This window comes from Marmota marmota, unplaced genomic scaffold, assembly GCF_001458135.2.
Source record: "Marmota marmota marmota unplaced genomic scaffold, marMar, whole genome shotgun sequence".
Classification (NCBI taxonomy): domain Eukaryota; kingdom Metazoa; phylum Chordata; class Mammalia; order Rodentia; family Sciuridae; genus Marmota; species Marmota marmota.
Genome location: NW_026000196.1, coordinates 16,680,569 through 16,707,904, shown reverse-complemented (window position 1 = coordinate 16,707,904; position 27,336 = coordinate 16,680,569). Strand labels below are relative to the sequence as shown.

At 36.0% G+C, this 27,336-nt stretch overlaps 1 protein-coding gene across 9 annotated transcripts in view; it reads right to left on the bottom strand.

Moving 5' to 3' along the window:
- Nucleotides 1-27,336, bottom strand: part of Lrrc28 (leucine rich repeat containing 28) — a 135,174-nt gene that overhangs the window by 30,020 nt on the left and 77,818 nt on the right. For 7 of the 9 annotated variants that reach the window (XM_015493114.2, XM_048790338.1, XM_048790339.1 and 4 more), the window contains 2 exons: nt 21,368-21,574; nt 6,600-6,702 (listed from right to left, as the gene is read on the bottom strand). In XM_015493114.2, coding sequence (XP_015348600.1) covers nt 6,600-6,702; nt 21,368-21,574 — 310 coding nt within the window. The remainder of the gene's footprint in view (nt 1-6,599; nt 6,703-21,367; nt 21,575-27,336) is intronic. The other 2 variants (XM_048790341.1, XM_048790342.1) reach the window with 1 other exon arrangement.

The window sequence follows — 27,336 nt, the reverse complement described above, 5'->3', positions numbered from 1 at the left end:
TGGAAGTAATATAGCAAAGGATTGTTTCTGCCGATATGGAGATTCCTGGGAAAGCTGGGAAAGGAACCACCATTTGACCCAGCTATTGCCCTTCTCGGACTATTCCCTGAAGACCTTAAAAGAGCGTACTACAGGGATACTGCCACATAGATGTTCATAGCAGCACAATTCACAATAGCTAGACTGTGGAACCAACCCAGATGCCCTTCAATAGATGAATGGATAAAAAAAAAATGTGGCATTTATACACAATGGAGTACTACACAGCACTAAAAAATGACAAAATCATGGAATCTGCAGGGAAATGGATGGCACTAGAGCAGATTATGCTAAGTGAAGCTAGCTAGTCCCTAAGAAACAAATGCCAAATGTTTTCTTTGATATAATGAGAGCAACTAAGAACAGAGCAGGGAGGAAGAGCAGGAGGAAAAGATTAACATTAAACAGAGACACGAGGTGGGAGGGGAAAGGGAGAGAAAAGGGAAATTGCATGGAAATGGAAGGAGACCCTCATTGTTATACAAAATTACATATAAGAGGTTGTGAGGGGAATGGGAAAAAAAACAAGGAGAGAAATGAATTACGGTAGATGGGGTAGAGAGAGAAGATGGGAGGGTAGGGGAGGAGGTATAGTAGAGGATAGGAAAGGTAGCAGAATACAACAGTTACTAATATGGCATTATGTAAAAATGTGGATGTGTAACCAATGTGATTCTGCAATCTGTATTTGGGGTAAAAATGGGAGTTCATAACCCACTTGAATCTAATGTATGAAATATGATATGTCAAGAGTTTTGTAATGTTTTGAACAACCAATAAAAAAAAAGAAGTAATAATGCAGCGAATTATCAACAAGAAGGAATGAAAGCCCATGATATGCTTCAGTTCACAATGAAGTAAAATTATTATTAACTACAATTATTAAACCTAGGTATCTTTTATTAATTTAGATCAAATGCCTAAGTGGTTACAAGAAGATTTCTACATGAAACTCTCAAAGTAGTTATTAAAAGTGTAAATGTTAGTACCTTTGGTTTAGTAATACTGATAACTGGAACAAGTATTAAACAATTTCCTTTTAAACTCAGTATTTTCAGAGTTGCCTGGCCTTCAACATTTAGCCCCCCAAAAGCTAAAAGAACTGTGAAGTCATCTTGCCACTGAGAGTTTACCACACATATGTTCTAAAACATGCATATGATTTAGCAAATTAATTCATATTTATTTTCATATTCATAATTCCACCTAACAACATGTACAAGTCTTTACTTTTGCTGGCATGCTAGTGAATGCTTGTAATCCCAGTGGCTCAGGAGCCTGAGGCAGGAGGATCACAAACTCAAAGCCAGCCTCAGCAACTTCGTGAGGCCGTAAGCAACTTAGAGAGACCCAGTTTCAAAGAAAAACATAAAAAGGGCTGCAGATGTGGCTCAGTGGGTAAGTGCCCCTGGGTTCAATCCCCTGTACCAACAAAACAAACAAAAAATCTTTACTTTTAAATCTTTTTTAGTTTAAATTCTCTTACCAAAAGCACTCAAGTAACTATCTTTTATCCTTAATCAAGTTCCTATGTGATCCGCACGCTCATTAGTGTGGAAACCGCTACAGATTTAACCTCCTCCTTTTCAGTGAACAGTTTTTTTTTCCCCCAATTTAAAGTAGGAGAAAAAGGGGGGAGATGGAGATGAAGAAGGATTAAAAAAACTAAGCTACTTATAAAGAATAACTCTTGTTCTGAATGAAGAGTCTTAATTGAGCAGAGCTTCTTTGGATTAAATTTTGTCCTATCTGATTATGTGCTTTGCCACCATTTTTTTTTTTTAATACTGGGGACTAAATGCATTACAACTGACCACATCCCTAGCCCTGGAAATAAAAGTGTTTTATTTCCAGACAGAGTCTCACTAAAGTGCTTTAGGACCTCACCAACTTGCTGAGGCTGACCTTAAACTTGATTCTCCTACCTCAAACTCCCAAATTGCTGTGACTACAGGCATGCCTCACTGCACTGGGCTTGCCTTCATTCTTGGATATTTTTCTGGATACATAATACCACTTTGACTATTTTTTTTTCTTTTAGCACTTCAGATATGTTGTTCCACTGTTTCCGGGACCCCGAGGTTTACTAATGAGAGGTTAAGAATCTTGATTTGGTCCTTTATAAGTAATGTGTCATTTTTTCTCTAGTTGCTTTTAAAATTTCCTTTTTATTTTCATTTTCAGCAGCTTTACCTAGGCATGAGTTTGTATTTATCCTACTTAGGGTTCTCTGGGCTTCTTGAAAATATAAATTTATGTATTTCACCAAACTTAGGACATTTTGAGACATTATTTTATTAAGTATTTTTTACATTGTTGGCTCATTGCCTCCCTATTCTCCTTTTGGAATGAAAACTATACATATAGTTGTCTTTTTAATACTGTCTAGCATGTCCCAGACCTGGTATTCACTTCTGTTTCCAGTCTGTTTTTTCTTTGTGTTCCTGAGATTGCATAATTTCTACTGATCTACTTCCATGTTCACTGACCTTTCGTGTTTATGTATACACATTCTGCTATTAATCCCACCAAGTAAGTATTTTATATGAGATAATGTATTTTCAACTCTAAAACTTTCTTTTCTTTTTCATAATTTCTATTTTGTGGCCTTTTCATTCATTACAAACTTATTTTTCTTTACTTCATTGAAAAAAATTTTAATAGTTACTTTCCAATCTTTCTTTCATTTCCAACATCTTGGGTCATCTCAGGTTGTTCTCTGCTGATCTCTCTTGATAATGGGTCATATTTTTCCTGGTTCTTTATGTGTCCTGTAATTTTGGGTTGGTTGTATCCTGAACATTATGAAAATTAAACTATGTAGAGTGGGTTTTTATATCCTTCTAACTCTTAAAAGGAATATTAGTATTTTTGCTTTAGCAAGTAATTAATTTTGTTGGGAGTCAAACTGCAGACTCTGTCTCCTGAGTGGCAGCTCAAATCACACTCTTCTTCTGTCATATGCAGCCAGGGCCTGTGGGGCTATGGTTCAGATATCTAATATTGATGGTTTCTGGAGTGCAGGCAGCTCCCACAGAAAAATGGACTATGATCTAAAAGGCATTATTTTGTTGTTATTGTTGTTGTCGTCCTGGGGAATGAGCCTCAGGGTGATTTACCACTGGGTTACATCCCCAGCCCTTTTTATTTTGAGACAGGGTCTGCTAAGTTACCAAAATTGGCCTTGAACTTGTGATCCTCCTGCCTTGGCTTCCTAAATTGGTGGGATTACAAGTGTGCGCCACTGTCCTCAGCTCTAATGGACATTTTAAATCTACTGGTTTAGCTCAGAGTACATAATTCATATTCAAATAATTCTATTACCTTGAGTAGGTTATATTAACAAGTCTTTAGAAGGTCAAATTGCTCCCAACCATTATAATTGATCATTTACACAGGAAAGGCAAAGTAGGAGCTTGATTCTTCTTTTTCTCATACAAAGAGATAACTGGCAAAATAGGATCATTGTATAGGATCACTTTAACCATTAAGTTCCCCTGAGTACACAAATGTGCCAATTACCACTTTCTAAAATTCTAACAAGGGATGCATTTCTCTTTCTGGGTACAAAGTAGAAAAGCTGAAGACATTTACTCCTTCAGTAATGACAAGTAAAACCCAGAGAAAATAAAAATCATAAAGCACAGATGCAATGAAGCTGTGAAAACCACTCTCTATATGGGCTCCTGATGGTGCTCCCTGCCTCCCCTCCCACCATGAAGACAGTGGACCTGTGTAATCACAGGATGTAACAGAATTGATGATGGATGGTTTTGAGGCTAAGTCACAAATACCAATTCCATGCTCAAAACTTCTATTGCTCTACCTCTCTCAAGATATTTATTATTTGTATTATAGTTATTTTTGTCAGGGTAAACATCTAAATTATCTTTGCCTTTCCTATAACTCCTAGTGAGGTGTTGATTTGCTAGTTAGGGCTCAATAATAATCTAGCAAATAGACATAAGGAGGAGCTAACTTTGTTCACAATTCCATAATACCAAATATAGTTTTACGAGACTTCTGAGATTTCTTGAAACTGCATCATTGGTTATTTGCTATTTTTATGACCACTAAAACATTTTAAACGCCATTCTCTCTCTATTCTCTGAGATATGAATTTAATATATATTTTTAAATGCACATACATAAATAATTATAAAAATCTTTATATATATATATACTTTGTTAATAGAATATGCATATTTGTGAGCGTGTATTCATTCACTTATCAGGCTTTCATTTCCCACAGACCCAAAGCTGTGTTCATTTAGCACTATTGTCCCAATTTTCTTACATTCAAGCTGTCCCTTTAGGTCTCAGCTTAAATATCATCTAGTACCAAGTTTCTTTAATTATTTATTATTCATTTGGCTCCGTAGCGAGATGGTAATGTCCAGGAGGGCAGGCAATGCACTATTTTGCTCACTACTGCATGGCCATTATCTAGCACAATGACCCACAGAGAAACTGCTCCACAAATGTTCACCGAATGAACAAATGCATTTTGTAGGCCTCAAATATTCGTGCCCTTTGTAGTATGCTTCCCTCACAATCTTGCTCTATTGCTTCCCAAGGCTTATTAAGAACTACCACTTTGACTTGGAATGGGAGAGTCTCTTTTCATATACAGAACAGATAGAAAAGATAGAAAAAAAGGGGACCCTTAATTCGGTTGTTAAGATATAACAAAAAAGACAGAAAAAAAGGGGATCCTTAATTCTGTTGTTAAGACTTCAGTGTTCCCACTAAAATTCTGAATACATTTGGTTATAAAAATATTGTATAATTATTTCATTGCAAAATAGGTTAAATGAACTTTTAGTGAACCTGCTTAAGAATGTAATGACCAAAACTGAAAAATGCATTCTGCATATTGCATTAAGCTAACAGACTACAAATATCTTTTGAATAACAATCCATTTGGAAGTGAGTCTGTATATATCCTAATACTACTAATATTAGAAATTTGGTTGTTTCATACTATCCTATTCATAATTTTATTTTTATTACTGTTAACAAGATAAGCTCTTAATAAAAATTAGTTAATACTTGATTTTCCCCTACTATTTGTCTCCTTAAAGATTTGGAACTCTCCTAAAATTCACTACCAGTGCTACCATATACCAAATCAAAGATGAAAAACTCAGTCTTTTCAGCACAAACAGAATTTTGTGGTAGTCAGTGATATCTATTAGTAAACATCAAAGTAGAAGGCAATCTTCACCTTAAACAAAAGCTATTCCTTAATTACGGTAGAGACTTAAATCACATTTCGGCGCAGTCTCTAAAGATTTCGGTATGGGAAAAAGGGCCATGAGCTTTGGTGTGTGCTTGCATCATTCTATGCACCATGATGATGGAGGACACTTTGCTCACCACATAGAAGAATTATAGTAAAAATCCTTTAAGAACTCACTGGGTTTAATGACTGTGTAGTATAGTAACTATGACAAAATCAGATGTAGAAAAAACACTGACCCAAAACTACACCAGTTTTGCTTCACAGAAGGTTGTAGAATAAATCTCTCAGCTTGGATTTCATCAGCCTATATAGGCACTGAACTCATCTAGAGCTTTCCCAAGATAAAAAATATATAACTTTTCCTATGGGAAGAGCACTTCTCCTGACATTGCTTTCTCTGGAGCAATCCTGGTTCACTATTATTCCCTGGAGTCAGGTCAACAGGGAATGGCTGTCCCCTATGTATATGCTTATTGTCATCCCTTTCCTTGCCAGAACTCCATGATGTATAAGCTAGGTTATGCTGAATGCTGGGAATTAGAAGGGAAGAGTCAAACATGCTGGTTAAGTAGTCTCAGAGGTGTTCCTTTGCCACTGAGTGGGGAAAGTAAGACCAGTACTAAGTGGGTTCTGGCAGTGGAGTGGTTCTCTGGATCCTAGACCACCCTGGAAAGCACTTTAAGGTGGTTCTGTCCCACTGCTGCAGAAGGAGTAGCTGAAGTCCTCTTCAAATCCTGACAGAGACGAAAAGATTATTGCTGCCCTGAATATAAAAGACTATCATTTCCCAAGAAATTAAACACCTGTTCTCGTTTCTAGAATCATGCTTTGTATTGAAGGACTATTTCAAATATTGAATTCTAAATATTTCCAATTGGTAATACCCTAAATGCTAGGGTTGTCACTACAGTAAAATTGCCATTACAATGGAGTTCAGAGAGAAAAATTTTTAACTCAATGCTGATTCCTCCACTTGCTGGGTCTGAGTTTATAATGGCATATGTGGCAATGTATATGTGTATCAAATTATGTCACACACTTAAATATATGCAATTTCATTTGCCAACTGAATCTTAATAAAGGTGGAAAAAACAAAACTGCTTATTTTCATAGCAAAAAAAGCAAGTGTGGATTCATTTTTCATTTACTTATTGAACATAACAGCTTATTAATTGAATCCAACATATCATATTCTAAACTGCTTACCTAATATATAAGGATATTTGATTTAGTATATGAAGGATAAAGAAAACCAAACAGAATTACCAAAAGTAATTCATCTCTTTTTAAGTCCAAAATGTGAAGTCAGCCTTACCCACTGCACCCGATGACTTTATTGTACAGGTAAGATGGCAAGCCCTTCAGGTGAATGTTGTTATCCACATATACATATTGCAGTTCTCGAGATCGACCTAAATCTGGATTAAAAAGGAAAGAATTATAATTCCTTTAAATGTACATCATTATTATATGAAATATATAATTTAATATGTAATATTAGAAATATTCAACAATTTCTCTTCTGGAAGAGAAAAATGTAGATTTCAAACTCACCAAGTTATGCTATCTGTGATATTAGAGTATACATCAGAAAACATAGGTATAGAAAAATTACTTAACCAATTTAGCCTTTGATTTCTTAAACTGTAAATGAAATCACTAGGACTAGATCATAAGTAAATTCCTTTCCCATGTAAAACTTCAGTGACATTTTATAGACAATTTCAATTTAAGAATAAGTTTGCGGTGGGTCATTTATTTTCATTTTCTTCTGTAGAAAATGTTATAGAAGAAAGTTTATGGGTCAGCCTAAACAAATCTGCTTCTGCTCCTTGTCAAAAATTCTTTGCTTAGTCAGACTTTAGTCAAGTCCTTGAACATTCTGGTAGGTCTATCTGTGCACTTCCTTATAAAATCCAATTTTAACAAAGAACTTTTCTTAGTCCATTTAGCAAGAACCACCCTAGACTGCACTATCCAATATCTGATCCAATTCATCATTCTTCACTATTTCCCAGGTGATGTCTGATCACCCTGGTCTGCTTTTACCAAGAATCTTGTTAGGTGGGTTAAGCCAGAGACTTTTGACATTCTTATTAATTTTCAATCCACTGACCCCCAACCTGATCCTTGGTTCTAAATTCCCACTTGCCTGTGCAATTCTGAGTTAGCTCCATCTCTCTCCCCTACTGCAAGACCCCATTGCAATGTCCCTGTACTCATTTTAATGGTCCTGCATGAAACCTACTTTATTGTGCTTTAACAGGTGTCACTGAATAATTATGGTAATGTACCTAGAATGAGAAGCCCTTAGATAGAAACAGATGTGCCAGAAAGAGGCAGAACTCAAATTTCCCAAAGGTAGCAGGGCTGCTTGGGAAAACAGAAAATAGGCTGAAGGAGATCTCTTCCTCCTTGTCTTTCCAAGGTTTAGGAAAGACAAAGGCCCAAAAATTAAATGAGGTTCTTAGATTCATTTATATTTCAAAAGATAATCCATTTATCCATTAAGGATCCTTCAGTCACTATAGTTGGCCTTGGGAATATAGAACAAATGCCACATTAGTAAAAGGAAACAAAGACATTAAACATGATCACTAGGATACAATATGATCATTGCTATTAGAAAGGCTTGTCTAAAGTCTTGTGGCTCAGAGATGGTCCTGAACAATTTACTACACAGAGTGGGAGGAGGGTAATAAAAGGCTGAGTTAAGGAAGAGCTGAGGGTCGGGCTGGGAAAGATCAACCTCATCCCCTCCTTTCTACAGCTGATTCTATTACAATACTTCTGCCCAGGAGGAGCACTGCATCCCTTACAAAAAGGAACCAAGACTGGGAGCACCAGCAACAAGCAACAAAAAGAAAGTGGCAACTCTTTGGGAAAAGGAATTCCTAAGCAACAGGCTAGAGATGTCCTTTCCCAGTGTGTAGTTTTACAAGATCTAACAGAATCAGGCAGAAATGATGGGTGTGATTTCAGAGCCTAATTTTATCCTTTCTTTCCTTGCTCTGTTTTCCACTTATTCTGGAAAACAATTCCCATGTCATGAAGGCACTCCAGCAGCCTGAGAGGAAATGAGGCCTCCAACAACAGACATATGAGTGAGCATCTGGAAGCAGCTCCTACAAGCTCCAGGTCAAGTCTTTGCATGACTCCAGCCCTGACTGAGTCCATGTAAATATTCCATTCTTTCTCAAAAACTTTCCCAATACTTTTGGCAACCATGGATCTTGTCAGCAATATTCTGTGGTATTTATTGAATGGTCATTTTCTATCACCCCTTTTCTGGCTACATGTATTAACCGGAATTCTTTTGTAAGTAGGAAGCATCCCTTCTTTCTCATTTGTTTATTTGACTTTTACATTAGTATGAATTCATGAATATTTATTTTATTGTAATGGGCAAAACCTCAATTCTATTATCATTTAACTTCTTGGTAAAAATGTTTCTGTTTTGGCAATTATGAGCAACTTCAGATTGGCTCTTAAGTTCTTTCAACAATTCCTCATCATTTTTTGATCATACCCAGACTTTCTGGCTTGTTGTAGGCTTATATATTCTCTGCTAAATCTTAAAATTAATCACTTCTTTAAGGACCCCTAATTCCTTTTGTAGGAAAATGGTGTTTAGAAACTACAATCTGAGAGTGTGGTGTGTTCATTGCTACTGGGGTGCTATCACTTCAAGGATCTCTTAAGATTTAGGAAATAAGAATGTTTCAAAATCCTTCCTTGAAAAGAAGTATCCCAATTTGCATCCCTACCAGCAACGTATGAGATATCTGCATCCCTATTTTGATAGGTAAAAAATAGACTCTCACCATTGTTTTAGTGTGCATTTTTCTAATTAAGAGCACGTGAACATTAAAAAAAAAACATACATCTGAAGGGCAATTTTTTTTTTTACCTTTGTTAATTGTTTTGTCAAGTCTTTTCCCAATCTTTCTATCAGGTTTTGGGTGTTTTTGTCTCTTATTTTTTTGAGATAATAGTCCTATGTCTGTGGTATAAGTTACAAATACTTTCTCATGGTTTGTCAGTTGTCATTTGATTTTGTTGGTGACCTGTTTGTCATGCAAAAAGTTTTAAAACTCTTTATGCAGTGAAATTTACCAATCTTTTATCATTGCTTTTAGGTTTTGAGGCATGGTTAGAAAGTCTCTTCCTATAACACCCAAGGTTAAAGCAAAATTCACTCATGTTTTATTCTAGTGCTTGAGTAATTCTTAATATTCTTTCTCTCTCTCTCTCTCTTTCTCTCCACTTAAATCCTAGTCCATTTGGAATCTTTTTTTTGAATCTATTCTTATATATGATATGAAATGTATGGCTAATAATTTTCTTTTCCTTTTGGCGACCCAGTTATCTGGGCATTATTTATGAACATTTTGGTCCACTTTTATCCTATAACATCAAAAAGAAAGAAAGAAAATCTCTTAAGACTAGAAGAGAAAAATTCATCAAATACACAGAATCCAGAAAAAAGTAACTGCGTTGTTAAATCATGCTAGAGATACTAATCCAAAAAAGGTGTGTCACTGGAAAATCAGCACACACGGGGGACAAGTGAGCCCATCTGTCTATGCTTTTACTTACTAGTCAAGAGAGCAGAGCCTCAGTTTGCACATATGTTAAATGATATAACAGAACTTCTTGGTCCCTCAACTTTACTAGGTTGTAAGAATCACTGAATATGAAAACAATCACTATATAGTATGTTTTTCAAGCATGAAAATATAGAATTACCAAAATATTGTACACTGCTACTTTAGTACTCTAAAAAGCTATACATTATAAAACTTAGATGGGAAAAATATAAATACCTGAAGATAAAAACATAAATACCTGAATCCATTTGTAATAGAAAAGGCTACACTAAATTATACAAAAATTCCTATTCTAAATTTCTTCACTACTTCTTTAATATACAGACAAATCCCTTAAGCACAAATAAAATTTTGCAGTCTTTGTATATAAAAAACTGAAATATTTTTAGAAAATGAAAACTACATCAATAAAATACAAACTCTTTCTGGTCTCAAATTTGCCTTTCAGAGCCCCTAGGAAGCTCAAGGAAAGCAAGGAAAGATTCTTTACTTGGACACACACAGTAGGGGTGTTGCATACTCATCAAGGAAACAAGAGCAGCTAAGGCTTGGAGTCAGAAAATTTGAGTTTGCATCCTCATTCTTCTACTTGCTAGATAAATAGCATGAGTTTCTCATCTGTGTAACAGGGAAAATAAAGCTATCCATTAAGTTTTAGTAGAAATGACCAACAAAATTGATAAACTATCAAGCAGAATTCTTGCCACATAGCCTTCTCCAATATTTAGCAGTTATTATTCTCATTATCATTAGTAAGTGACACATTTAGAAGTGTGGCCTACAGTAGAAGGCCAATTAAGAGAGAATTCTCTTTAGCATGCAGCAAATGGTACTAACACTGTTCTATACTTTAATTGCACAGAAAAGAGTTGGAGGCTACAGCCTCTAGAGACAGTGATTCATCCCCTTAAGCCAAGGACACAAAATGGGACAAGGCAGAGAAAGCACCTCTCTCCTCTAATATACACAAAAGAGTTTGTGCAAGTTAAACGAGGTGACATGCAAAGATCACACCACAAAGTTAAATAAAAGCTGACACCTGCTACTTCTTACATATTTTAGTTTTTCCTCTCCTAGTTTTATAGGAAAAAATGAATAATTAATGATTAAAAATACTCTTTGGTTTACACTTTATGTTAGGTTTTCAACATTTCAGAAAATTCAGTGTGCACCTTCTGACCACCTTGTTTGAAGAACATAATTTTTTTATACATCCATAATGGCATGAACTATTTTATGTTACAGCAGAATCAAAACTAATATAGCTGTATTCAAAACTATTATATATTAGCCAGAATAATGCCATGTGGACATGAGTAATACAGACACTTAAACATTCCAAACAGTACAATCTGATACAGAGTGAAAAGAGACAGTGCTGAAATGACATGATGTAATGGGTTTGGAGTCAGAACTAAGTCTGAATTCTGGCTTTCCCCTAACTGCTTCCTGACTCCAAAAGAAATAAAATGTTCTGTGCGTGTTTCCTCTGGGGTACTATAGGGATAATAAAACTTATCTCATAGATTTGTTAGGAAGATTAAACAATGCATATGATGCCAAGCTTGATTCCTTGCAAAATAACTGGTACTTAATACATCTTAGTCTTTTATCTCCCTCTTCTGAATATAAAGAGAACATCATGAAAGAGGACAGGACTGTGAAGACAGCCAGGAAGCTCTGTTGTTTTGGCTGACACAGCACAGCCTGCTGGTGAGGCTGTGACTCCTAAACCCTGGGCAATGTCCCAGGCTGTAAAGGCCGTGCTCCTACAGGCGTAGGAGAGCAGGCTCTCAGCTGGCCAGGAAGCAGTCCACTGGCAAATACCCCAAGTGCAATGGAATGATATTTTTAATCATAATGAGGAAGAAATATGACTATTTGCTGCATGAAAAAGCTTTGAGATATTTCTTACATTCTTAATACAGAAAATCTTCAATCAGTAATTAACTTTGGAAGGGACCATTTATCTACTAGCTAACGAGGAGGTTTGTTTTCTTCCTTCTGTTAATATTAATTCACCAAAACTGCAATAATTATACCATGCAATAAAGTTCTTGTGCAAAAGTGCTCATTATGTAAAATTTATAAAGCAAGGACATTGTCCACCTTCATGGATTCTAAAGCCATAAAGAACTGCTTCATGTGGCTTTTTAAAGTACTATACTGTGCCTCAAGTATTTCCTTTTTTTTCTTCCAGACTTATAGATCAAAGTTTGTTATTGAGAAATTAGTAAATGCTAGGATTTCTGCAAATACTCCAATTCTTTTTTTTTTTTCAACCTCAAGACTCTGCCATATGCAGCCCACATGGCTGAAGATGGAACAAAATGCTCCTGTGTGTTTAGGCTGTTGCTCTTTTAACCATACTATAAATGCAAGCACGAATGACAGCACAGGCCAGAACAGAATAGGGTCTGTATTTTCTGCACAGTGACCAGTTTAAAACATTTATTTTATCAAAAGGTAAATGATGTATTCTCTTCAACAAAATGATGGAGCAATTGAGACCACAGATCAAAGCAATAAACTAAAATGGATTATTTGAAATGCTCTATCAATGTTTAACCAATGATCTACAGTTCAAAAAGCCAGAGCCTGGCCTAGTGGCACATCTCCATAATCCCAGTAGCTCAGGAGGTTGAGGCAAGAGGATCACAATTTCAAAGCCAGCCTCACAACAGGGAGGCACTAAGCAACTCAATGAGACCTTGTCTCTAAATAAAATACAAAATAGGGCTAGGGATATGGCTCAGTGGTTGAGTGCCCCTGAGTTCAATCCTCGGTTCCAAAAAAAAAGACCAGAGATTTATGAATCATTATTAAAATATTTTTAATTAACATAAATGTGAATTTTTTCATAGTAAATGCAGAGTAATTTACAGCATATCCCAAAATAATTTTAAAATTAATTTAAGTTACCTACACGATGCTTTTTATAACAAGGACATTTCATCTACTTTTTCAGAAAAAAAGCTTTTCAGTAGTAACTTCTCAATATACACACACTTCATTAAATCTTTTACATTGTCATAATCTTTCTGATCTATTCAACTTTTACAAAATAAAATTCCACAGTAAATTATAATTTAATAAGACACTTCATATACAATGGACCATCAACAGCTGTTAAATTAAAACAAATTGATTGTAATAGATTTGAATGACAGAAGGAATGCTCTTGGTTTAAATGGTGTTTTAGTCAGCTTTTTTTTTCACTCTGTGACTAAAAGAGAACCAACCAGAACAAATGTAAAGGAGAAAAGGTTTGTTTGAGGGCTCATGGTTTCAGAGGTCTCAGTGCATAGACGGCCAGCTCCATTCCTCAGGGCTTGATGTGAGACTGAATATTGTGGAGGAAGAGTGTGACAGAGGGAAGTGGCTCACATCATGGTGATCAGGAAGCAGAGAGTGAGTCTCCATTCTCCAGATACAAAATATGTACCTCATAGCCACGCCCCCCAATGAACCACTTCCCCCAGCCATACCCCACCTGCCTCCAGTTACCACTCAATTAATCCCATTAGGGATTAATCCACTGACTAGGTTAAGGCTATAACCCAATCTTTTTCCTCCAAACCTTCTTGCATTGTTTCACATATGAGCTCTTGGGGGACACCACATCTAAACTATAACAAATAATCACATTTCAGCATTTCTTTTTCTGTTGCACAGTTCAAGTAACAAAGAAATGATTGTTAAGTAATGGGCTAGGCACCATACTTGATGCTTGGGGCATGAAAATGAAGACACACAGTCTCCACCCTGGTAAAAAAGTAATAATAGTTCATGTAGATTGCACACTTATTGAGTGATCCATGTTTTAAATAGATCTTATTGAATTCTTACTAAGGTTCTATGAAATAGGTGTTAATATTACCCTGTTGCTGAGACTTAAATTAAAACACCTTTTATGGCCAAGTTCACAAAGCTATTAAGATGTAGAACTGTGATTTAAAGGTATAGCTGCCTGCCTTACCATTATATGCATTAGAGGTTCTCCTCAACACATAGGTTCTCTATAAACCAAGGCACTTCCTCCTAGTGTGGTGATGATATTGCCTATCAGGACACATAGGTGCTGGGGGGAACAAGAGGATTGGTGCCATGCCCAAGGCATCCAGGTGTGATGTCAGTCTTGAAAGAGAGACAAGGGATAAACGAAGTATCTCTTTGCTTTCTTTAAAAGATGAGAAAAACTGCTGGGTCAGTTCTGACTCACAGATTTAGGTCATAAATATCAAGAAAAATCAAAAGTTTCTTCAGAGAAGATACCAGGGAAAAGAGACTTCTTGATGATTGTCCAGCATGACACAGCTGGTTAATACAGCAGTGTATGGTGCGGCACCACGGGAGACAGTGTGAAGAGCAAATGTCTTTGTGTGGCATCTTGAATTGGAATTGGGCCTGTTTCTTTGTTTTGTTTTGAACTTAAGAATTTTACTAAGAATGATGACTGATGGAAATTCCAGATTTTTGCTTTTAAGTCAATTGACAACATCTCCAGACTTTGCTAGTACTGCATGTCCTTGTCACTATTTAAAAAGATGTAAGTTCCAGAACCAAAAAAAAAAAAAAAACTTTGCTGGCAAACATTCTGCTCATGATTCTAGTCTTCATACTACTTGTTTTTCTAAAATTCACATCTGTGCCTTTTTCAGAATGAGCAGCCCTACTTTTGTTTTGTTTTTCATCAATAGTTGGAAGAACGGGGCTTGATTTCTTATTATTAACCCCTTTCAACCTCCAAATTCTACTCCCAAATTTAGAGAAAAATACATATTTGTCCACTTAAAGCTCACTTAGTCTAGGTGTGCACTTTTATCATCACATAAAGAAGAAAAATTGTGTTACAAATACTTATGACAGGAGCAGTGAACATCCATTTTCTTACAGACACTGCATTCTCGAGTTAAATAAAATCCGTATGGGTTTTAATTAACAGATGAATTTTCTCTCCCATTTCCTCCCACTTTTTGTACCCTGTCTTCAATATTTTGTTTTCGTCTTTTCCATTATTTATATTTCTTTTCATTTTCTCATTTCATTAGTTTCTCCTTTGATCAGAGACCCGCCCAACAATTCCTACAGAATGCTAACTTAGGCACATGCTTGGGCCCCCCTTTAGGAAGCAGCTATCATACTTTCTACTCAATCACAGGGGTAACTCCAACTTCTGGGACTTTCTGTTTCCACTACAATAAACTTGTTAGTACTGAGACTCATTTACTTGGCAAATGAGTCCCATTAAACAATGACCTTCAGACAGCAGTTCCTTAATGGAAGATAAATACATTCACATTTCAGGAGAGTACAGTTTACACTGGATTTCAAATCTGAGATGAAGAAAAAATCAACTGATACATGTATTGAAACATCACATGGTACCCCATATATGTGTATGATTTTTATGTTAGTTAAAAATAAATTAATTTAAATTTTTAAAATGGAATTATTAATTTCTAATTTTAATACTAAAGTATGAATTGTTTTACAATGTGGACTTAAATTGTTTAGTCAAAAAATTATGAACAGCAATTGCTGACTTTCTAAGCAGGGAACAAGAAGCAATAGAAAAAGTAAGTAGAGTTAACACATTGGTACCTTCTATATCTCATTTACAATAAAAGAAGGAATTTCACCAGTGTTTTGAAAATGCCTGGGAACTAGTTTCTAAAACTGCATCACTAACTTGCTATAATGTATTTTTTTCCACACAGGTACCCAATTCCTATGAAGAAAAACAACCATTACCCCTGTTTTAAAAAACAATGTTCACCTAGTCTGAGAAAACGGCATGGTTTTGCACCCTCATCAATGCAACAGTGTGCAATGCAGCAAGCAGTAAAGGAGCTGTCACTCCATTTGTTGCACAAGTCCTTGGAGCACAGAATAGCTCTTTCTAAGAAATGAAACTGTGCACTACTAGCATCTCTGAAGGACAACTGTGTGATTGCTTTGGAAAGCCAGGTCATTTCTCATTAGCACTCTTTCTAACTTTTGGGCTTAGTATGTGGTCGTTTATGCACAGGCTATTCTATAAATCTCAGCGTCACCACCAAATTTTCTTGGTTAAGAATTCATTCACTGTTTTTTAAAAATTGTATCCATGTTTTTATTTTTACTGTTGCTTATGTGTTTTCTCTTTAATTAATTAATTTTTAAATTTTGATTTTAACATATGACCACAGAATGTATTACAATTTATCTTACACATACAGAGCACACTTTTTCATCTCTCTGGTTGTACATAAAGTAGAGTCACATCCTTCATTTCTTCTTACATGTACTTAGGGTAATGATGACCATTGCATTCCACCATCTTTCCTACTCCTATGCTCCCTCCCTCCCCTTTTCCCCTTTGCCATATCTAGAGTTCATTTAATCCTCCCATCCAATTCTACCGGAGAACTGTGCACTTCTGTTTTCTTAAAACTATAGAAGTTACTAGCCTTGAGTTGACACAGCACTCCCTACAGGCTCCATATCCAACTTGTGCATGGGGAACCTAACAATCCTTCTATCTATTATTCAACATTAAACAAGTTGTAAACATTCCTGAATAATAGGGCTTATTAATTATGTAAGGAAAACTAGCAGCATCTGGTAAAAAAAACCTTAGAGGAAACCACCTTTTTCTTTATATTTCTCTAAACTTTCAGAAGCCAAGGGTGGTCACAATTCTGTAAGCTAAACAGGGCTATCCTGAATTGATAGCAAATATTCAAGTTTTGAGAGACCTCTGTTAACTTTCATAGCATAGGCTCAAGTGACTGCTCTTCTTCTTCCTTCTCTGCTGATAGTCACCACTGAGAACAAAGCCTCTGGCAGCAGACTCATCTGTCACTCAACTGTCACGGTACAGTAATAAGAGGAGCATCTTCTTTTTTGATACATCTTTTCATCTTAAGAAGAACATAGTCAAAGAGTCTTAATGGTTTCGACAGTATTACAAGTGACTTAGAAGAACATACTCAAAGAGAGTTAATGGGTTCAACAATATTACAAGTGATTTAAGTCATCCTTACATATAATTTCTGTAGCTGCCTTTTGAAGCAGGTATAATCTGACATTACTTTAAGAAGCCCTATAAAAACTGGTTTCCTCTGAAGTCAAACTTCTTTGACAAGAAACTGAATTCAGTAAGTGGCTCCCAGAATATGATTCCTACCTTCCCTCACAGGCAGAGGATATCTAACACTGACTTCACAAAACTCCTAAGTTCCTATATTTTGCTTCTAAAAACATAGAAAAACACAGAAGTCTTTCAGTGCTTGAAAACTTCAGGGTGTGTGTGTGTGTGTGTGTGTGTGTGTGTGTGTGTGTAGAGCATCTCCAAACAACTATAAAGAGGAACCCCTCCTTTTCTAAGTTTCTAAGGACAGTTCAGTGCACTAAGCAAAGGGAGGGTCAGTAGCACTGTGCTTCATTTCACTTTCTCTGATAGTTCTTAGCATTAGATGACTTTGGTTTATCAGAAGAGTTCCAGGAAAGATTTCAAGCATAACTATTTTCTTGCTAAAGTTGTAATTATTTTCAAACTTGCTTTCCTGGTGGCAAAAACAATAAAAAGTAAATTAATTTAAAAAGTAAAAAACAAAAACAAAACAGAGGAGACTGCTGACATTTTGGTTTGCTTCAGTTTCTTTCATCCTAATCTCCAATCTTCTCAAAGCTTTCTCTGGGTGACCACACATTGTGTGGCTGCCAATGCATGTTTCTGCTCCCTGACCCTTTCATCCCCTGTTCTCAAAGGATCCAGTCTTAGACCAAGAGGAGAGTGCTACTTTGGGCAGGATGTTTCTTTTAGGCTGGACAAGCCTCACCCCTACACTCTTGCTTATGTGTTTTTCTCCCTGTTCACAGGCCCATGTGCTATCAGGGTGGGAGTCCTGTGAGCTGGGATAGTGTCCAGGGCAGTATGGAAGCTGCTTCCACATTCGAGGTTGTCTAGAGCCCCAGGCCTAGGAGTTCTGGGTATTTTAGCCGTCACAAGGCACTCTCCTCAGAGCCCAGCACAGACCACCTTGCCACTCGTGCTCTTTGACACAACATTATGAAGTTTACAAAGGAAAAAGTCTCCTGACACAGAAACATGACTTGAGGGTAGGGTGACATGAAACCTAGAGATAGAAATTATTTTGTAATAATTCTACTCACCATTGAATATCAAGTAGTGAAAAAGACATGTCCACCTCCCTAGCCACACCAGAACTGACATGGTGCATACAGAATATACAAATAAATGAAAGTGCCAGGGTAGAGGAAGAGCTGGGCAATGTGTAGTCCTCTATCCTCTGCCCAAGAACCGCTTCTAGCATCTGCACCAGCCACTGCACATCAGATCCTCTGCCACTGTGATACACGGTATTTAGCATAATACACAGTATGACTGCCAGGTAACCCAAATGTTAACAGTGGGCAGGTTCCCAGGGGTATGACTTCCCTTTATTCTTCTAACACCATTGCCAACTCAGTACCTGTTCAGCTCTATCACTACTGAAACAAAGGTAGAAACAGGGGCAGCAAATGACCAAGGGAGGAGAAGCTATGGTGAGGCATAGAGAATAGGCAAGGCAGAAGGCACAGAAACTAGCTACAAGACATAAAAGCCATTTGACTTAGAAAGTCCAATTGTGTGTGAAATTCCAGGCAGAGTGGAAGCTCTACATGATAGTAAGAGTCCATTTGGCTATCAGACATGAGACCAGGGTTATGGATCATGCTCTGGCCAGCTGGATGTATGAATGTTTTAGACTTGAGACAGAGTATGTAGTAGAAGAACCCCCCCCCCCCAAAAAAAAAGACAAGGAAAACTAGTTGCTAGAAACACAATTTCAAAATGAAGGAACTAGGGGTTCTGCAGAAGTTGAAGGGGACAAACAAAGTGAGAAGAAGACTTGCTGGCACCAAGAAAGACCTAAATGATAAATATAAGGACTAGGCTTTTATAAGATTTCTGTTGCATCTTTAGCAATCAGGGAAACGGAAATCAAAACGACACTGGGATTTCATCCCTCACCAGTTAGAATGGCAATTAAGAATATAAATAATAATAAATGCTGGAGGAGCAGTGACTAAGGTATGTTTATACTCTGTTTGTGGGATTGTACATTAGTACAGCCACTACGTAAATCAATATGGAGGTTCCTCAAAAGACCAGGAATGGAACCACCATATGTCCCAGCTATATCACTCCTCTGTATTTATCCCAAAGAACTAAAGTCAGCACACCATAGTGCTATATGCATATCCATGTTTACAGCAGTACATTCACATAGCAAAGTGATAGAACCAAGTCTTGGGGTTCATAAACAGATGAATGAATAAAGAAAATGTGCCATACACACACACACACCATGGAGCTTTACTAACCATAAGGAAGAATGAAATTATGTCACTTTCAGGAAAATGGATAAAACTGGAGAACATCATAGTAAGTGAAGTAAGCCAGACTCAGAAAGTCAAGGATTCTGTTTTATCTTGTATGTGGAAACTCGACAGAAAAATGGGGAAAAGGATCTTAGGAAAATAGAAAAGGAGACCAACAGAATAGGAGAAGGGGATCAGGAGGAAGGAGGAGGGGAGGGAAAGGAGTACTGGTGAATGTAATTACCAATTCATGTTATGTACATGTATGACTATATCAAAATGCATTTCATTATTATGTAAGATTATAATGTACCAGTAAATTTTAAAAAATATTTATATTGCTATAGGATTTTTTGAAGTTAGACAAGGCGGAAGCAAATAATTTAAAAGTATCTGGTTCATGTACAGAGAGAGTAGTTCAGAGAAAGCACTTACCCGTGTCAGGCAGACCCTGCTGGGAAAATGGAGAGATGCACTGAAAGAGGCCAACTAGAGTGTCCAAAGGAGTTTTTGAATCCAAAATGGCAGAGCCAAATTTGACACTGAAGATGGCCATACAACTAGAAAGATGATGTAAAATCAGGTTGTCAATGGGTTTTGTAATATATTTTGTCATAAGGTTTTGTAATACTTAGAGAGCATCTATCTATATGGCAATTAGAATACTTGGCCAAAGGGTGGGTGCTCAAGAAGTGAGAGCTATTGCTAGCCATAGCATGGAAACTCTTCTTACATTATGTGGTTTATAATAATACTATGAAAAATAATAGTACTATTAAATTGTACTATTAAAACATTTTTTAAACTTAGATATGGTAATCCATAAGTTATATCTTTTCATTTTAAAGTCATCTACATTTGTACAGGGCTTTGTAATTCTTATCCATAAACTATCATATTAATCAGGATAAATATCATCTCTGGCTTACAGATAAGAAAAATGATACTCAGAGAGGTTCTGGGGATTTACTCTGGGTCATACATTGTGAAGCAGTGGAATCAGGCTAGAACTTGGATCTCTGGGTTAGCGCAGCATGTACATTTATTTTTTAAAAAAGTTCAAATTTGATTTTTCTTACTCAAAATCAGCTCAGATTTCCCAGAAACGCAGCTTTCTTTTTAGTAGTTTTATATTTTACTTTGTTAATTGTAAAAGCATGGAGTTTGTGAAAAAGTAATTTCCCTAAATTTGACAATTACTTATCATTATGTGAATTGATTTTAATGCTGCCAGTACTTAAAGTTTTATGAAGTGATTAAAATTGAAAATAATATGTACAGTTATATTGGAAAACATTACCTTTCAGGGACTAGTAAAATATTTATTTCATTGCCCTCAATGATAAATTATTCATTATAAAAATTTTTATGAGTAAATTTATATGATGTTTATTGTGACAGAACTGGGGTTCTATGGGACTTCATATTTTAACTATTTTTTTTAGTTCGTACTTTTGTTTCTTAAAAATTAAGAAATAATAGATTTTTTTAATGAAATAAATGTGCTGTTTAGTTACTAAAGGCCTATATTGGTTGACATATAATATGGGTCAACTACAGAAATCTACAGGAGACAATATGTTGTTTATTAGCCATGGTGATGTTTCAAGATCAGCAGGACATTTAGCCAATTTAAAAGTCTTTAAGGTTTTACGATCAGGTTATCTGGCAATGCTAATTATTAGGCACTCAATACCAAATTTTCTAGGTATAAGTGAAGATCTAAGCAGGTATATTCAGATAAGTAGCTGTTCTTTCATATTGCCCAATACCCTCTGTCAAATGTATAGTCACATGGTCACACACACACATAAACACACACACACACTTTAATTCCCTCCACAGAGTAATTATCTTATAATGCATGTATTTTGTCCCTAAGCAAATTTTTAGCATAGATTTTAAAAAAATATATATATAAAATTCCTAATTGTAATAATTTCATTTGTTATCTGGGAATGAGGCTCCTCTATTGACTGCAACAATAAGTATAGAGAGGTAATCTCTCTTTAGATAAACAGTAAGAAACTAATCTATTCTAGTCAAAAAACCATCTTAATTTTTGGCCCTTTTTGTGAACCACAGAAACACCATCACTTACCAAGTGGCAAAAATGCAAGACGATTTCCAGCCATGGAGAGTTCATTGAGGCTGGGCAGCTGGCAGAGATGGCGCGGCACATACCATAGACGATTTCGGTCCACAGTGAGGTACTGCAGAGAAAGGCACAGATGAAGCCGCTCGGGTAAAGTTAGCAAACGATTGGTAGAAATGTCTAGTGTCTGCAGCTCCTTCAAATCGCCAACCTCTACAACCAAAATCAAAATTAAGGTAAATTGCACCCTGATTAACTTAAATAAACAAGATAAAATTGATCAATACTGTTAACAGTTCACAACTAAATAAAATCAGTAGCTGTGACTATTTCCATAGTCATGAATGCTGAAGCACAGAAGTTAAGGCTCATAGACAAATAATTCAACCTAGAGAGGTGTCTTTAAACTAGCTTGTCAGAATTTCTTAAGTGGAGATGAGGGCTGGTGTAGAAAAAGGGTGATACAAAGTGATGAATCTGAACCAGAATTCTGTCATTGACTAACTACCCTTGTTAGTAGGGTGAGAAAAAAATTACATCCACTTCAAGTTTTTTGTTTTTTGTTTTATTGCTATTTATGTGATTTACCTTCTATCTAAGTAGATAATAGGAGGTATATAAGTTATAGCACTCAAGCAAGTACAAATTGTTCATATGAAATAAACAGATCATTTCTAAACTAAGAATTAGAGTGTCTTTTGGAAACTTCCAACACAGTAAAGTTTATACTTTACTTATTGTTGGGTAACATTTTTGGATATTGTCCAGCAATGTGGGTCATTTGCAAAGATCTAAAGCATACATGTCCTATGAAGATTTTTAATTCCACCCAAGGTAAATCCTTTTATTTACTGCAACATTCCCTCATCATTGATGTCTATTGTGATCTATTCCATAGTGAGTACAATTACAAGTCATTAAGCTGTGAGTAAAGTCCAGAAGGTCTTCACAAGAAACTTCATTCTTCTCATGAAAAATCACCATTGTTGGGGAAGGACATTTACTCTGTCCCAGAACAACACATTCCCATCAAGGAATAAGCACCAGTCAGGGCAAGTCTATTTTTTCCCCATGAAGGACACACTACATGTTCAAGTCCACCATGATGCATCTCTTGCCCTTCTCTAATCCTGACCCTGTTCCTGATCCATTCCTCTTAGGTGAAGATTTCTCATGCTCTATGACTAGATGGGACCCCTATGGCACATTCCAGTCTGTTTAGGACTTGGATGAGCATTAGCAAATCTTCACAGATAATAAAGTTCTCTGCCCTCTTAAATGCTTAATTACTCAGATTTGATTTTCCTATTGCTACAGAGCAGGGGTCAGGAAACTACAACCACAGGCCAAATCCAGCCCATGACCCACTTCCATCCTGCTTACAGATGAAACTGGCTTTTACACTTTTAAAGGGTGATAAACAAAAACAAAGAACATGTAACAGCATATGTGGCTTGCAAAGCCTAAAAACATTCACTATCTGACCATTTACAGAAAATGTCTTCTGTCTTTGCTGCAGACATATTATTAGCTAGGCATGTTTTAATAGCTAACCTTTTAAACAAAAGTAATTTGAGTATAAAATACACTAATTTCTAGACATTTTTCTAATACTGACAGATTTGTGCTAAGAAAGCCACAGTTTATTGCCCAATTTCCCCAACACTAAACAAAATACACACTTTGAAGATGGGTAGGCAGATTCAATACACAGCCTGGGACTGTGAATGGGAGTTTTGTTCTGTGTGAGCTTAACTGTCACATGTGGGAGTCAATTTCACTTTTGACTTCATTAGTGCAGTATTTCACCTACCAAAGTCTGCATTCTTATCTATTTCATAAAATAAAACTGCTTCTAATGCTTCTAATGTGGGGTGTGCAAGGGTGAGGGAGCCGGAAGAAGAAAAAATCATGTTTCCAAAGTGAATAAAAAGAAAAAAGGAACAAAAAAGAAATTCTTTTGATATAACTTTATTTTTTGGCACTGGGAATTGAACTTAGGGGCACTTTACCACTGGGATACATGCCCCTGCCCTTTTTATTTTGAGACAAGGCCTTGCTAAGTTGCTGAGGCTAAAATCCTCTTGCCTTAGCCTCCCACATAACTGGGATTACAAGAATGCACTACCACACCTGGCTCTGATTAACTTTAAAAACTGATGATAGGAGTGAAGTGAATGACACAGGTCTTTGTCTTTGAGAGTTGCATCACATACAAGAGATAATGTGTGACAGGAGCTCAGAGGAAAAATTAGATGAGGATTTGGAGAAGCTTTTCCAAAATTAATTGGTGATAGAAACTTTCATAGGTCATAAGGAAAAAAGACAATAGTATTCCTGAAGGGGCATAAGGTTAGGGTTGAAAGCATGAGGAGAGGCAAGGAAATGAAAAAATGATTATGGCATGTACCATGGTCTCTTTGGGGTTGAATAAGTACCCAGATACCAGTGGGAGAAAAGCAGAAAATAAATTCAATATAGAGGGCTTGGTGGAGATGTGGATGATAATGCATATGAGGTAGAGAAGCCTAGACTTGCTACAGTGAGAATATGACATCTCCTGAAGATCCTCAGAGTAAATGTGCAGAAAGTAATAAAAAGAAGAGAGCCAAGGCTGAGAAAACACACAGGCATTGGCTATAAAAAAAAAAGAATGACAGAATTTGAGGGTAAATTCCAGAGTTTTTTAAGAAAAGCAGGTAGGCTTTCTTGGATACAGAAAATTAAAAAAAAAAAAAAAAGAGAGAAAGTTGATTTTAAGCTTTTAGACTATTGCTCTGAGATGGGGATGCCAATGCTAAAAACTTAAGTTACTTTTATAGAAAAAAACCCATAGGATTCCATCAATACTTTGAATTGCATCATCTATAAATCATTTCTTTAAAGTGATTTGGAAAAAATTTTCATCAGAATTCACATGGTATCAAGGAAAGTAAAGGATTTCCACCTTTATTTAAAAAATAATTAAATGTACAAAAAGCATTTGATGCAGCTGCAAAAATTACTACAGCAACTGGCTTTGTGTTATTTTACCGTGCGATAGGGAGATAATATGTGGTTATAAATTTAAATTTTCCATAATAAAAAGATATAATGTTTTTCAGTAGTGACAGATCAATATTTACAGTTCATACATTGGATACTAAAATTAGTAACACTTTTGACAACAAAAGGGAAAACACAGACTGTCTGAAGCAAAAATAAAAGTAATGAGAACTGGAAAGGAGAAAAAGGAAACACTATTTCTTACTTTCCATAAGTGATGAATTTAAAAAATTCTATGAATCACATGGGGATGTAAGGGACCCCAGAAAAAAATTCTATTAAGCTGGGCATCGTGGTGCACACCTATAATCCCAGCAGCTCAGGAGGCTGAGGTAGGAGGATCACAAGTTCAAAGGTAGTCTCAGCAACTTAGTGAGACCCTGGGCAACTTAGTGAAACCCTGTCTCAAAATGAAAAATAAAAAGGGCTGGTGATGTGGCTCAGTGGTTAAGTGCCCCCTGGGGTCACCCCTGATTACCCATCTCCACCACCAAATTCTATTAAATCTGAAACATTCAGGGATGCATATAGCAAATCAACAAATGCAAAAAGAAAAAAAAAAAAGGACATTTCTTTTTCTTTCTCTTAGTGATGAAGCTAGAAATCAAGGTCTTGTGCATGCTAAGTACAGGCTCTACCACTGCCCTATACTCCAGCCCAGGACATTTTTCTAAGAAGCATAATAGGTAGCCCTTCTTGTTTGTTAGAAAATACGTCAGCAATTGTTCCAATTAAAATACTGTGTTGCATACTACATATTATATTGTTGTAAAATTGATGATTTTGTTATATGATTAAAGCATCTGGGGGAGGAAAGTGAAGTAAAATTAAAGAGCCTCTCTGGTGGTCTGAAATAAAAATAATGTTCATGATCATAGTATAACAGATCACAAATCTAAGAACTGGATATGGCATTATTATTTTATTAATCCATTCAAAAATATAATTATTAGCTTAGCCAATGGAAATCACATTTTTAGAAAACATCAGAATCAAACAATTTTATATAAGATTCTACATAAGAAACATGAAATGAACCTGTAGTAGCACATATCAGACAGTAATAGAGAAAGAGCCCCCAAAATGGGCTCACGTTAAAAACGAAGAAACTATTGGCAAAATATAAATCCAGCAAATATGATCAAGTTTGAAATCTGCACTGAGGCCAGAGCATTTTCTTGTTGTAAAGAAGTACACTGCTCTTCCTTCATTCCTAAAAATCCAAGTTTCCTGTTTTTAACATTTTTTACTTCAGCATGGAAAACTTCTGCCATTTCTTTAAGAGCAGGTTATGTAGGCAACAAATTCTTCTTGGGTTACCCTTATTTGGGTTTGTTTTTAAATAATAATTCCTAAGATTATTTTCACTAAGTACAAAATCTGGATTGAGCACTCATTTCTTTCAATTCTTTAAAGATGCTGTTCTGTTGTCTTCTAGCCTCCATAGACATTATTCTCCTATATATAATGCATCATTTTATTTACTTTCAAGATTTTTTTAAAAAATCTTTTTCTTGAGCTGATGATTATGATGTCTCAGCAAATGTCTTTTTTGAATTTATATCATTTGGTTCTGATGCACTTTTGCAATCTGTAAATTTATGACTCTCACCAAATTTTCTGCTTTGGCCATTGTGTCTTCAAATTGAGTTCTTATATCTGAGTAAATTTAACAGACTATAGACTCTTTTTAATTTAAGATAAGTGTAGTTGCTGAAAGTAAAAAGAGTATTGTCTGGTGTGGTTTTCAATATGTGAAACTGTATTCCTTATGACAAATAAAACACAAAGACTGGTGGAGAAAAGTAAAAGGAGTTTCAAGGTGGGCTTTAAAATATATATATTATATATATATATATATATATATATATATATATTACTCACTAATCACTAAACATAATAAAAATACAAAGAAGATGAAACCCAAAAGCCTGTAAGTAAATTAAAATAGAATATTAGAAATATTCAAATAATACAAAACAGGAAACAGGGAACAGAGAGACAAAACCAGAGGCTGCAAACAGAAAACAAATAATGAAATGGTGGGCTTAAATCTAAAAAGATTAATAATTACATCCACTGTAAATAGCCTAAGGTCACCAATTAAAAGAATGTCAGATTGGATTGTGTTTGGAAAAAAATCTATTTTATCTTAAAAGAATTTATTCTAAATATGAAATCATAGATAAACTAAAATAACAAACATATATACCATGCAAACAATGATCCCCCCACCCAAAGAGGAACTTCCCAGATGGTAAAATGACGTTACTGAATCCTCTGCCCAAAAAAGCAATTATCAAATTAAACAAATTGATCAAAAGCAACCATTCTGATACTCTAGAAATTTGACTAGCCATTCTGACACATGGAAAAACATCAACATGAGGAAAAACAAAACACAAAAACCTCCTGAAATTTTGATAAGAAGGGCTAAAATCTGACAAATTTGCCAGAGGTGGCTCCCATCCTCCAACCCAGGTGGTTTAGTATAATAGTAGTTTTAATGGGGCAGAGCAGGCTGCAAGCCAGAAGCTTCACTGCCAGAGAGGCTGACTTGGTTTGGAATGAAAGGTAAGAACCCACACCCAACGTTGTCAGTAATAAGTAGCAATCTTGGTCATAATCAAACATGATAGGCCAATGATTTTACTAGGCTGAGGTGTGGTCCTGGCTGGGATAGATGACCCAAAAATTTAAGAAGGAGACATGGGATATAAAAGAGTCTTAAAGGGAACAGACAGGCTCTGTACATAACTGCCTGATGGTGGTGGGCAAGCATAGAGGAGGCCAGAGGAGGACTCAAGCTATTTACAGATCCCAGGCATATAGGGCGACTGCACACATGCACAGAGGACAAGACAGAGCTTGCATAAAAGCCAGGGTAAACCTGAAAACTGCATGAATTTTAAATGTGTTCCTAAATCTAT